A 13,817-nucleotide genomic window follows, 5' to 3' on the forward strand; every position below is an offset into this window, starting at 1 on the left:
TTGCTTTTACAATCTACTTCGGTGCCTCATTTTTATTTAATTTATTTAAATTAGAAATAAAATAACATTTCCCGCGTATTTGCTCACTATTTCGGTTATAATATCATCCCATAGTGCTCAAAATGACCACTACGAACGCTTCAGTCAATTTGAGTTCCCCTTCCATGCCTTCACACTAAGCGAATATACAAACAAAAAGCTGAGAAGTTCTCAATAAGCTTCCAACGTATTATAAATGCTAATACAACACGATTTGGACTTTTTAAATAAAATTTTATGATATATAGTCTAAGAAACGCCGCTCAAACGTTTTAAGTTCTCAAAGGTCTAAATTTTTGTGTATGCCACATAGATGACATTCTGGTATTCTCACGATCTACAAACTGAAAACGATATTTCAACGTCTGAAATTAACTATTAACTTTTTAGGCCACAGAATAACGACAAGAGGTTCTACTCAATTATCGGAAAAAAAGAGCTGCAGTAGAAGAATTTTCTAAACTTCTCAACTATCAAAACGGCAAAATAAATATGACGCTTCATAGGTATGTGTAAATTTTATAGAGCTTACATACCTATCACAGCATTTATTCAAGCTCCACTGTATAAGTTTTGAAGTAAAACTTCTTAGGCGCGACTAAGGTGTAAATCCGTACAAATGCAACGTAAGTGCGTTACGGCAGATAAGGTAAGGTAAGGGTCGAGTGCCCCTGATTCGTCATTTGCTCTCGATGATATCATTTCTATACGGACGTCGTATCATGTGCGAGGCGACGTGTCTTTGTATGCGTAACTTTGGACGTGCGTACGTCACCGTAAGCGTGAAGCATATTGTTAATTTTTTGTTGTTTTATGTCATTGCATTTTAAGGTTAACTATTTGAACAAATCTTGCGTTAATAAAAAATGTCTGGATCGGTAGAATATTTTATCCCGTCCCCCGTAAATAATTATAGTGCAAATAATAAAACAAATAAAAAATCTTTGCCTTGTAAAAAAGTAACAAAGAATTAATTTGTATTATTCGAGGTTTTTGAGGTTACTATATACCTTTGAGGTTATTTCTAAAATGGAAAATATTTTTATAGGCAACACAGATACTACAGCTGCTCAAAGAATGAGCTTATATCGCCAGCAAAAAAGTAAAAAATAATACAAGCAGTCAATGAATGTATGTTAATTTTAATTACATGAAGTTCTTCAATCACAATTACATGATGAGTGAAATTGTGAAAACAATATTTTTTAGGCGTTGTTCTACATAATCCATTGTGTGAACGAATATTATAGAATATAATAGAATTAATAGAATTAATCAGCAATTACTTCATTTCTCAAATGAAGGTCCAAGTCCGAACTGCTAATTACAATGACAAACCGATCATTTCATATTTGGAGTATGATTTAAATTACATTATTGTTTTCAAAAATTATAAATATTTTTAATACTATTATAAATATATAATTTATAATTTATTATTATATAAATGTGTATAATGGGTGACACTAATAAAAGTGTGCATCACAAGCGTTACCATATTACTAATAAACATTATTCAAAATTGTTATATGATATATTTATTTACAATTGAAATACCATTCTATGATAACAAAAAAGTTTTACTTCAATCGCATTTGTTTGTTTTGCTTATGCGCACTCTTTTTTTATCATCACATGCTCTTAAAGGAAATAAACCTGTAAATTTACCAGACAAATGTATCAAGGCCATACGTAAAATGAAAGTAGCTTTGGCAAATGCCGCACTTCTTTCTCATCCTGATTCGAATGCAACTTTAGCAATATTTACTAATGCTTTGGACAGGAAACCTATGCTAAAGTACAACAAAATTTATCGATATCATGGCAACCATTGGTATTTTTGTTTTCAAGAAAGTTAACTGAAAATAAATCAATTTGGTGTCTTTATGACCGTGAACTCTATTCATTTTTAGATTGATCAAATTTTAGATTTCATATATATGAACACGTTCCATATTTGAAAACCGCGTTTCATTCAATTCAGGTGACAGTAGTAATTTGGATTTGGTCAGTGCAATTTTTAATAGTGAAGTAGTCGTCTCTCCCCAATCCTTTACATATCCTGAGTTTTTACCTTTACGTTTATTAAAGTTTGATCTAAATAATCAAACTTCAGGCATAGCTCCCAGCCCAGTTTTATTCTTACGAAGAGCAATGGATATTGTTAAAACTTTCGATGGGACATATCAAAATCGAATTTCTGCATACATGCTTTTGAAAGTATAGATACGACTGGATCATAGGGCATTATTAAAATTTATTTTACATGTCAAATTAGAAGGTAGGGCTATGCAAGTCACACAATACATGCTCTCTTCGAATAGAATTCAGCAAATCCAAGAAGTACTAAATGAGACCGTAAAAAACTTTGCTTTGAGACTGCAAACAATTCTTATAATGAGAACAATTCTTAGACAACTTATAGATGCGGCTATAAAAAGGGTAAAATATCTACAACAAAAGTTTAGTTTACAGAATTACTAGAACAGCTGAGCTTAAAATGATTGTTAAGTGTAAATCTCCTGCGAACTTAAATGCTGCGATTTCAATTGCAACGGAAAGAAATTAATTTAAATTCGAAAAAAGAAAGTCATCGTTGGCAAGTCACGTTGGCATCATTTGGCTTTCCTTGACCATGATGCACCCTAACAACAAAAGGTTTGCTGTCATCTTCCTTGATCAATTGTGTTAAATCAGTCTACCTGCAACCGCTGAGGCGATAACATGTCTAAAGGTCAACAAATAGTTCTACCTACAAACCGGTTATTTATACAGTTGTTATTGTGAAGAACACAAGTGTGTTAATGTACTATTGATTTTGTATTTCAAATTAATTTAACACTGGGAAAAATAAAAACATTTGTTATAGTGTAGTGTCAATACGTGTAGTAATTCATTCCCTTCGGGGAAATGAATAACATCCCGCCGATACTAGAATCACAAAATGTGCTTCAAGATACTTCTATGACTGATGCTGATTACGTTAAAAATTATCTAATTAATAATGAAAATAACATAACTCCACAACCTAATATTTCTAAGGATTCAGAAATGAACGAAGATAGTGACTACAATCCGGGACATCCATGGCAGCTGGCTACAAACCCAAAGAAACGAAAATTACATGGAACACTTTCTCTGTACTCAATTAATTTACAAAACAGGTACGAACCTTTAAAATCAATTAAAGAAGTTCATAAAAGTACCGGTAGCAATTCTCAAGAAAACACACCTAACCAAACAAGCCAAAAGCCGCCGCCTATATTTACTTATGACGTTGATGACATGAACAAAATGATTCATGAACTAAACACAATTATCGACCCAAAACAATACATATTGCGCGCTGTCAACAATAACACAATCAAAATTTTATGTGAGAATTCTGATGTGTTTCGTACACTTACAAAACACTTTAGGAACACTAAAGTAACACACCATATATACCAATTGAAAGAGGAGAGGGCGTATCGGGTAGTCATTAGGTGCCTGCACCATACAACGGACGTAAGTCAAATTGTCAACGCACTTGCACGACAAAGTCAGAAATATTACAAATATTATTAGCAGAGTAACTAAATCACCGCTCAATCTTTTTTACGTAAATTTAGAACCAAATAAAAATAATAAAGATGTCTACTTGATAACAAAAATTTTAAATCACATTATTCGTGTAGAACCCCCTAATAATAATAAAACAGTAATACAATGTAAACGTTGCTTATTATTTGGTCACACGAAAAAATATTGCAACAGACCCCACGTTTGTGCCAGATGTTCTGATAACCATAGTACTGCCGACTGTAAAAAATCGAACGACGCACCGAACCGCTGTTATCACTGCTCTATGGAGCACAGTGCTCATTATTGCGGGTGCCCAATTTATCAAAAACTATACAATCAAAAATTCACGCCACTTCTCGCTCTAACAACACAATGTCTAATTCACATCAAGGTCATAACCGAACCTACTCCCAGGTACTAAACAATAACAACAGTACTGAAAACATAACAAGTTCAGATCCGAACTTTACAGCTTTTCTTGTAGAATTTAAAAATATGTTTAATCAACTGTTTCAACAAAACACTATGGTGCTCAGTATCCTTACAACCTTAGTAAATAAAAGACAATACTAATGGCTAAATTTTTAAGAATTGCACTGTGGAACGCTCACGGAATCATTCAACATATATTGGAAATAATTACATTTTTAAAAATTAACCAAATAGACATTTTATTAATTAGTGAAACGCATTTCACAGATTTTTCATATTTTAAAACACCTGGTTACACGATGCAACACTGCAATCATCCTGGTGGTACAGCTCATGGTGGAACAGCTATATTAATTAAAAACACAATTGACCACTATCCTTTACCAGTTTATCAATATGATCTCCTGCAGGCAACCTCATTAAAAGTCAAGTTGCAGTCGTATAACATAACATTGTCAGCGGTTTACTGTCCGCCACGACATAAAATTAAACAGAATGATTTCGAAAATGCTCTTTCACAACTAGGCCCAAAATTTATTGTAGGAGGAGATTACAATTGCAAACATACAAGATGGGGTTCTCGATTAATTACGTCTAGAGGCAAGGAATTATTAAATGCAATAGATGAAAACAATCTCTCTTACATATCAACTGGAAGCTCAACATACTGCTCGTTTTTTTTTATTACAAAGAATATTGAAATAAAACCATCTTTTGATTTATCATCTGACCATTCTCCAATCATTCTAACAATAGGAGTTGCACCAATACCTATAAAAAACAACAGAATGCTTCATAATAAATTCACAAATTGGGAAAAATTCCGCAACACACTAAATGAACGAACAAATCTTAAAATGCGATTGAAAAATGAAGAAGATATCGATAAATCAATATACGACTTAATTCTTAACATTCAGGATTCAGTGGTACAAGCAACTCCAGAATTACATTTTCGTGAAGTGCAAGATATCCCGCTGGAAATAAAAAATCTAATACAGGAGAAAAGGAGGGCAAGAGCAAAATGGCAACGTTATCACAAGCCAGAAGACAAAACTCAATTTAATAAATTATGCCGATTGCTCAAAGCAAAATTAAAACTAGCCACTTCCGAAAATTTTGAAATATATATTTTAAGCCTGTCTAAAACGGACAATACTATCTAGCAGCCAATTCGGAATAATAAAAAACCAAAAATTCCAGCACCACCAATTAGAGAAGATATAAATAAACCTTGGCAATAAGTGATCTCGAAAAGGCACTGCTTTTTGTCAAACATTTAACCTCAGTATTTCTGCCTTTCGACAATTCTATGGATACTGAAATAGCGAAAGAATTACATAAATCAATAGAAATGGTGGAAGCTAAAACCCCTGTTAAACCGAAGGAAGTCAGCTATGAAATAAATAATCTAAAAGCAAAAATGTCTCCGGGCTATGATTTAATAGGTGGCAAAATCATTAAAGAAATTCCAAGGAAAACAATTATTGCAATTACATATATATTCAACGCTATACTCAGGATTGGTTACTGGCCAAACCACTTTAAGAAGGCATAAATTATAATGATACTCAAACCATGTAAAAATCCAACGGATGTTTCGTCATACAGACCTATCAGCTTGCTTCCTATAATTTCCAATTTTTTTTTTATTAACTCTTTTATTTACAACTGTCCAGTAAAGGACATTTAGTAAATTTAATGAATTTACAATAGTCCGCCGAGAAGGGACATTGTCATGTTGGAAAAAACAACTCAGTAGTTGTTTTTCCTTTCTATATAAAATTCACAATATTTTATTATTGAATAATTACTTATCAATAATGATTAAGTTATTTCTATTTTTTTTTTCAAAAGGGTTGATGGCTTAGATCCAACGGCGCTTTTCTTTTCAATCTTCTTCGATAGTTCTCTGTTATCATTGAGTTTGCTAATGTATTTGGGTGATTGATTAGCTTGTTTCTATACTTCTGCGCTGTTTTTGTTATTACTTCATTAATGGTAGGTGTATTCGTATCGGCATGAATCAACCAGTTGGGAATATATTTTGGAGCTCCTAAGGCAATTTTCAAAAATTTATTTTGAAATTTCGGTATAATTTCTATATTAGTCTTATGAGCACTGCCCCACAATTGCCCCAAAATACTGGAAAAAATAATATATAATAAAATTAAATATGATTTGCCGATAGACAATTGGATGCCGCCACATCAGTTCGGGTTCAGACATAAACACTCAACGACTCAACAAATCCATAGAATTGTTGAAAATATTAATAAAACATTTGAACAAAAGGAATATTGCAGTGTCATTTTCTTGGACGTTCGTCAGGCCTTTGATAAGGTATGGCATCCTGGGTTGTTATATAAAATCATATTTAGAAAACAGATCATTCCAGATTAGAGTGAACGTTGAACAGATTTCTGTAAAATAGGGTCAGGTGTCCCGCAGGGTAGCATCCTGGGACCATTATTATATGTATTATTCACAATAGATATACCAATACCTCCTAACTCTATTATAGCTACATTTGCAGACGACACTGCTATCTTATTCAGAAATAAAAATCCTCTATTAGCATCTCAACTGACTCAAAATTATATCTACATATTAGAGAAATGGCTAAACAAATGGTACATACGGATTAACGAATCAAAATCTGCGCACATAACATTCACGTTGTGTCAAAAAATTTGTCCTTCTGTATATTTAAACAACATCATGATCCGACAAGTACAAGTAGTAAAATATCTGGGACTCCATCTAGAGTCTAGACAGAAGACTCACGTGGAAAGAACATATAAAAAAGAAAAAGGAACAAATTCTACTAAAAATGAAGGGGATGAACTGGTTACTTAGCAGACAGTCCAAACTATCCGTCGAAAACAAACTACTGCTGTACAAGGCCATCATTAAGCCAATATGGACCTATGGTCTAGAGCTGTGGGGATGCGCCTTTAAATCTAATCTGGAAATTGTGCAGAGAACACAAACTAAAATCTTAAGAGCCATCCTCAACTCACCCTGGTATGTCACTAATCAAAATTGTCTATGGCGACCTAAAAATGCTGACTGTGCACGAAACATATAAAGGAACTATCATCAAAATACCGTAACAGATTGGAGATGCACCCAAATGAATCGATAAAGGATTTACTGCGCCCTCAACAAAACTCAAGATTGAAGAGAAAGTGGCCTTTACATAGTATTTAAGTACAATCATTAGTTATATATATATATATATATATATATATATATATATATATATACAGTAGACCCTCGCTTTACGCGGCAAGTGCGTACCGTGCAATATGGAGACCGTGCTATAAGAAACTCGTATTTAACATACAATTCAGGCTAATTCGTCGTGCGTTCTATGGAACCTTACATAGTGCAGTATGGGAACCATGCTATGCGAGACTCGGAGTTAGTACAAATCGCATCATTTTTATCGTGCTGTATGGAGACCCAGGAATACAACTTGAAGTAGGTGCAATACGGACGAAATGACATGTATGACATAGACAACTTATTCAAAAATTGGCGCGACGCAGTAGTCAATTCAAACATGTTCGCACCTTCCAAAGTTTATTTTATGGATGTGTTTTTGGAGACTTATTTATTATTTTTTATAATTAATTTTATTAAAATGAATAAACTTATGTCAGTAGGTACTAATAATTTCTATTAATTTTATCGTAATAAACAGGTGTTTGATTGAATTTTGATCATTTATTTATTCACGTTCACTTTTGGACAAAATGATATAGAATAGACAAGATGACAAAGTATTAATTTGGAAACGATACATGATGATTCATTAGAGGTCAAAAATAAAAATAAACTTGTAAAATATGGTTATTACATATTTTCATAACTTCTTTCATAACTTTGGAGACTTTCATTTATTGTAAATTTTTCCTATTCTTATATTCCCGGTACGATGTATGACTTGTTCCCTTTGGGCTCATGCGTCATGTGCTGATGTCCCAAAGTGGACCAAACAATTTAATTGTGAAAAAATAGTGTTTCAATATGCCTTTACCGTATATGGATGTAAGACAAAATGGTACATATTTGTAGTAAACGCGAGTTTTTATGAAGTATCAAACGACTTTTGTTTTTATCGGTGCTGCCGTTTCTGAGGAAACGCCGACGACGGATTAAATCTTTGCCCATATGTACATACACACATACACATTTTCTTATTTTAGTCTCAAACAATTCATAATGACTTGAACCGTCGAGAAAACATAAAACAGATCATAAACATCTCCTTCGGTAAGATGACCAAACAATTTAATTGTGAAAAAATAGTGTTTCAATATGCCTTTACCGTATATGGATGTAAGACAAAATGGTACATATTTGTAGTAAACGCGAGTTTTTATGAAGTATCAAACGACTTTTGTTTTTATCGGTGCTGCCGTTTCTGAGGAAACGCCGACGACGGATTAAATCTTTGCCCATATGTACATACACACATACACATTTTCTTATTTTAGTCTCAAACAATTCATAATGACTTGAACCGTCGAGAAAACATAAAACAGATCATAAACATCTCCTTCGGTAAGATGGAAAACAAGATGAATCATACAGTACTTTTATTTAACAAAATAAAAAAAAAACAATATAAAAAATACTAAACTAAATAAATTAAAATGTTTTCCAATATAAACAAGTAAGACTTTGGTAAAATCATAAATTTTTTCAACTCCCATCGCCTTCGCTGTCACATGTGACTTGTCTACTTTTAATTGGCAAAATGATTTTTTTCATGCTTCTTTTTCACATGTGTTTTTGTGATTGTTTATTTTTTCAATTCTTGTAAAACTTCTCTATAGGGAGCTAAACAACTGTTTAACTCTCTTTTAAATTTTGCACTTCGCATTGTTGAATTATCTGCTTGAATAAAATGAAGTTCCAATTCTTTCGCCAATTTAAATCCTTTTTCTACATCTTGTATATCGAGATGTGGAATCCATTCGATTTCATCTGTTTCATTTACCAATGTATTTGAGGCAGGCCCATCAATTAATTCTATCAATTCCTCCTCATCCAAAGTTTCTTCCTCGAGAACAAGTTGTCGTACGTCGTCGATATTTACTTCAAAGGCGTCATCGCATAAGCGGGAAGCCATATTTATTATTTCTGCAGCTGGGAGTGAAATTGTAGAATCATCTTGCATTGTGTGAACTATTTCAGGTAAAAGAGGCTTCCAACACGAGTTAAGCGTTGATGGTTTAATTTCCTCGCAAACCGACGATAAAGCTGTAATACAATCTAAAATAGAAAATTCAGTCCACACTTCAATAAGAGTTTTATTACTATTTTCTAGTCTGTCAAAAATTGTTTGAAAAAATCGACGTGTGTAGTACATTTTTAAAGTTTGAATAATTCCTTGATCCAAAGGTTGTATTAATGATGTGCAGTTAGGAGGAAGAAAGACTATTTTCACATTTGGATGGTCTAGCTGTATATTGTGGCAACCAGCGTTGTCAAGAAGCAATATAACTTTAAAATGCAAATTTTTTTCTATCATATAGATTTCCACAGCCGGGATGAAACAATTATAGAACCAATCCTTAAATAAATCTTGACTCATCCAGGCCTTCTTATTGATCGCCAGAATACAGGCAATCGTGTCTTATTCATGTTTTTTAGTGCACGCGGAGTTGAAGAAGAATTTATTATCATCGGTTTCATAATCATGTTCCCGGATAGATTGCTGCACAGATGAAGAGTAATTCGTTGTTTGGAAAGTTTAAACCCCTGAGCACGCCTTTGATCTTTGGAAATAAAAGTCCTTGATGGAAGTTTTTTCCAATACAAAGCCGTCTCATCAGCATTGAATATCTGCTCAGGTGAATAACCTCCCTCATTAATAATTCTAGCAAGTTTCAGCTTAAAATTTTCGGCAGCCTCTGAATCTGCTGATGCCTGCTCGCCTTGAAATTTTATATTATGCAAGGCATGCCGTTTTTTAAATTTGTCAAACCATCCTTTACTCGCGGCAAACGAATGGTTATGTAGTGAAGGTCCGTTATTCTTTAAGTGATTATAAATTTTAAGAGCTTTCTGTTTTATAAGATTTCCACTTATAGGAATTCTTTTAGCTATACAATCTTCTAACCAAATCATCAATCCTCGTTCCATTCTCACCATAATAGATGGTCGCGTGCGAGTGACACGTTTTGCAACTGAAGGACACCCATCTGCCACAGTTTTCCTTATATGATCAGCATTTTTATTTATGGTTCGAATGGTTGATTCATTTAAATTTGTTGATTTGGCAATAGCCGATAATTTTTCACCATCTTTTAACCGATTTATAATTTCAATTTTATTTTCAAGCGATATACACCTCCTCTTGAGGCCTTTCCTAGTTTCTTCAGACATGTCGGTTCAGATTTTTTTTTATCAATACTTATTCAAACGTATTCTTAGACAATAAAACCCAATGCAGTACACAGCTATTATATAATCAAGCATGTCTAAAATTTAAAAGTGGATAAGAAAACTTACATTAATATCCTTTTGATATCAAGTTACTAGAATCACTCATAGGTTGCACAACGAACTTATGGGCTGTTGACCAAATACCGTGTAATAAAAAGTCCGTGTAGTCGGAGGGATGTCGGATTTTTAGCTCCGTGTAGTATGGGAACCGCGTACCCAGAGTGCCGTGTAAAGCGAGGGTCTACTGTATATAATATATTAAGTAACATAATGTAATATAGATCTGTGGATCCTATCTTATTTTAACACCCACATAGTTCGCAGTTTAGCTTATAGAAAAATTGTAGTTTTCTGATTGCTAAATAAATCTATTACAAAAAAAAAAATCTTCCTCGATCATTAACTGAATTGGCCAAAACGTACTACTAGAGCTTTAGTTTTTATTCAATTTTTATTTAATTTTTTTTAATTAAACCGCTTCCCATAGGACTCTTATATTTAAAGGTGTTCGGTTTGTCCATCAACTCTACAACTATGCGAAGTTTCATCAAAATCCCAAAAGAGTAAAAAACCTGATGGTTAATTTGTAAGGGAGCTTGCCATTTTGAATACCAAAATGGACCAATTACTTCACAATTCAAGTTGTTCTACATTGACATCTAATCAACATGGTAATGTTTTCGATTCCTTATTTCCGCTTGGTGCCGAAGACGATATTACATGCTGTGAAGAATTAAAAAAAAAATGAATCATATGTCGCAGAATTGGTAAACTATAATTGCATCTTGAGAGATATTGAAATAGAATAATTTGGTAGTAATTATGTTTTAATGTTTTGTTTTTAGAAAAGCTATGTTAGAAAAATTGGTGAAATAACTTCTGCAGAAAATATGTATGTTCGTGGTATGTTCCTGGTATGGCCGAAAAAGTAATATGCCAGTAAACAAACTGAAAACAATGAAAGTTTTTAAAGGTAATTTAGCTATAATTATTTCAATTAATGTTTCTAATCCCTGTTCGGTTTTATTTTAGACAATAATTACAACACTCCTGGATTTACTAAAGCTAATTTTGTTCAAATAGCTGTAGAATGGTTTCGCTTTGGGAAACAAAGACTGCAAAGAGAGCAAAACAGGAGAGCCATAATAATATCTTAATTTATATAAATTTAGTGTCACAGGCGTTGTCCTCATGAAAACGCCTGAACCGATTTAAAATTTGCTTTGCTCACCATGTGCACATAGATCCCATTTAGGACATAGGGTATATTAAAAATCTCAATAAATAGCCGAAATTTATATTATTTAATTAAAAAATATTTTGACATTTTACCATAGTTTGAATTCTGTCGAGAGTCTACAACTCTAGACCAAAGACAATACAGCAAGGAATGCAACGAATGAATGAACGATTCCATGCGTTTCTATGAGATATAGTGACGGTTGGTACTTGGTAACACTGCATCATTATTGGTGTTTATTAATGGAAGCGTTTATAAAATCAAATTTGCTTGAAGATCATTCTGCTTATTGAAGAAAAGTTTTAGCAGAGAATATTACGATTCATGGTATATATGTTCATATATTGAACAGCGTCATTTTATTACACGATACAAATCAGGCATTATAACAAAATTCATCATTGTCCTAACAGCAACTAACTCTAATAATAACTAAATCTAATAAAGCACAGTGGTAAAATTCTTCAAATGACTACTATGGATGATTAACGTGCAGTTGATTCTGATTATTATTAATTAAGGTAATTGTATTGATGGTGCACTATTGAGTCTATTGAAAAAAACCATGTAAGTATTAAACCATAGAAGTGTTTGATAGTAAATTCATCAAGCAGAAAACTACAATGAATAAAATGTGTTAATATTACAGCCTGCAACAGATTGTGTTAATATCAAAGCCCAAGATTATCGAAGGCATCAAACATGCCCCAATATTTTCAGGCAATGAACTTAAGAAATAAAACAGAAGCCATGTACCGCAAGAAAGTTTTAAATGAGAAGTATGATTGGCATTTGCGATGACTATCACCAAGGCTCAGGGGCAAACAATGCCCGTTTTCGGACTTGAATTAGAAAATCAATGTTTTTTACACAGGTAATTATATGTTGACCAAAGAGGATTTGGTCAAAATATTGTGCATCAATTAGTTTTAAGCTAGATTTATAAAGCATATATCATTCAGTAAAAATAAAGGTGGTGACGCTACTATGACTATTACATGAGTCGATAATAATAAAGTCGCCATCTCGGGGTCGCAATATGTCAACCGATTTATTCCATTCTAATCCAGTCTCCTTCCTTCCAAAACTTTGACCTAGACTTCCGACATGTGGTCAGTCTATTCTAGTTGATTCCTAGTTCTGTTTCGTTCTAGTGCGTTTCCAGTTCCGTATTCAATTCGTATTCAGTTTGCTTCCTTCTTTGGTTTAATTTAGAAGCTTTATTGTGTTAAGTTTCCTTTTATCATTTAAAGTGAGGTCATTTTTTAGTTTCTCATTATAAGAAACAGAACGTTTTTTAGTTTCAAATACAGTCCATATACAGTCCAAGAATACCAGCCATCCGTGTGGTCTGCTAATCGAATCAAGGCCACACCATTCGAGCCGGATCTCAATTAAGATTGAGAGTTTCTACAAGTTGCCGATTCAGAATCTAAGTACTAATTTAAAAGTATATATATATTTTCATTTACCGGATAACGACGTAAGATTATTATATTTCCAAGTTTCTTATATAATCATAAACATGCCGCCCAAGAGTGTATCTGCCAGTGCTGAAGTCGCACGACTAATTTCAAAACGAGAAATGTATTTTTCGATTATACAGAAGACGTATGACTTGAGCAGAGATGTGGAAGATGCGTCAAGCAGAGCAACAATTCTGTACGAACCTGGTAATGTTAGATAACATTCGAGATCAATTCATAAAACTTACCGACCATATTAATAAATTAAACGCGTTGGAAAATCCCATTTCTTACCGGATTATGCTGCCCTTCTTCCGTGGAACAATTATACGCGGAGATAAAATATATTGAAAAAACTATTTCTGCTGTAAATAATACTTCCTCTTTTATAAAAAGTGAAGATTCCCCATCTAAATTTATTTCAAAATGCCGTCTACCAACAATTGAAATACCCAAATTTGCGGGTGATTTAAAAAAATGGCCGCTGTTTTACGAAACATTTAAAACACTTATACACGAGAATCCCGAAATTGATATGATATCCAAATTTCATTATTTAATGGGCGTATTAGAAGGCCCAGTAATGAAAAATTTTATATATCTATAGTCAGTGG

At 33.1% G+C, this 13,817-nt stretch overlaps 2 protein-coding genes across 2 annotated transcripts; both read right to left on the reverse strand.

The window, feature by feature from the left end:
- Nucleotides 1–8,848: 8,848 nt before the first annotated feature.
- Nucleotides 8,849–9,580, reverse strand: LOC113390958 (tigger transposable element-derived protein 1-like). Its single transcript, XM_026626948.1, has one exon. It carries the CDS (start codon nt 9,578–9,580, stop codon nt 8,849–8,851), a length of 732 nt encoding a protein of 243 aa, XP_026482733.1.
- Nucleotides 9,581–9,639: 59 nt separating this feature from the next.
- On the reverse strand, nt 9,640–10,437 carry LOC113390960 (tigger transposable element-derived protein 1-like). Its single transcript, XM_026626949.1, has one exon. The coding sequence runs from the start codon at nt 10,435–10,437 to the stop codon at nt 9,640–9,642; it is 798 nt and encodes a 265-aa protein (XP_026482734.1).
- Between the last annotated feature and the right edge of the window lie 3,380 nt (nt 10,438–13,817).

This window comes from Ctenocephalides felis, unplaced genomic scaffold (genome assembly GCF_003426905.1).
Source record: "Ctenocephalides felis isolate EL2017-DRISC unplaced genomic scaffold, ASM342690v1 CF-g0.4_SCAFFOLD_03716, whole genome shotgun sequence".
NCBI classification, from domain to species: domain Eukaryota; kingdom Metazoa; phylum Arthropoda; class Insecta; order Siphonaptera; family Pulicidae; genus Ctenocephalides; species Ctenocephalides felis.

Bases quoted from the DNA above. Each gene is read 5' to 3' on its own strand.
- LOC113390958 (XM_026626948.1), bottom strand. From the start codon at position 9,580: ATGATAGAAAAAAATTTGCATTTTAAAGTTATATTGCTTCTTGACAAC.
- LOC113390960 (XM_026626949.1), bottom strand. From the start codon at position 10,437: ATGTCTGAAGAAACTAGGAAAGGCCTCAAGAGGAGGTGTATATCGCTT.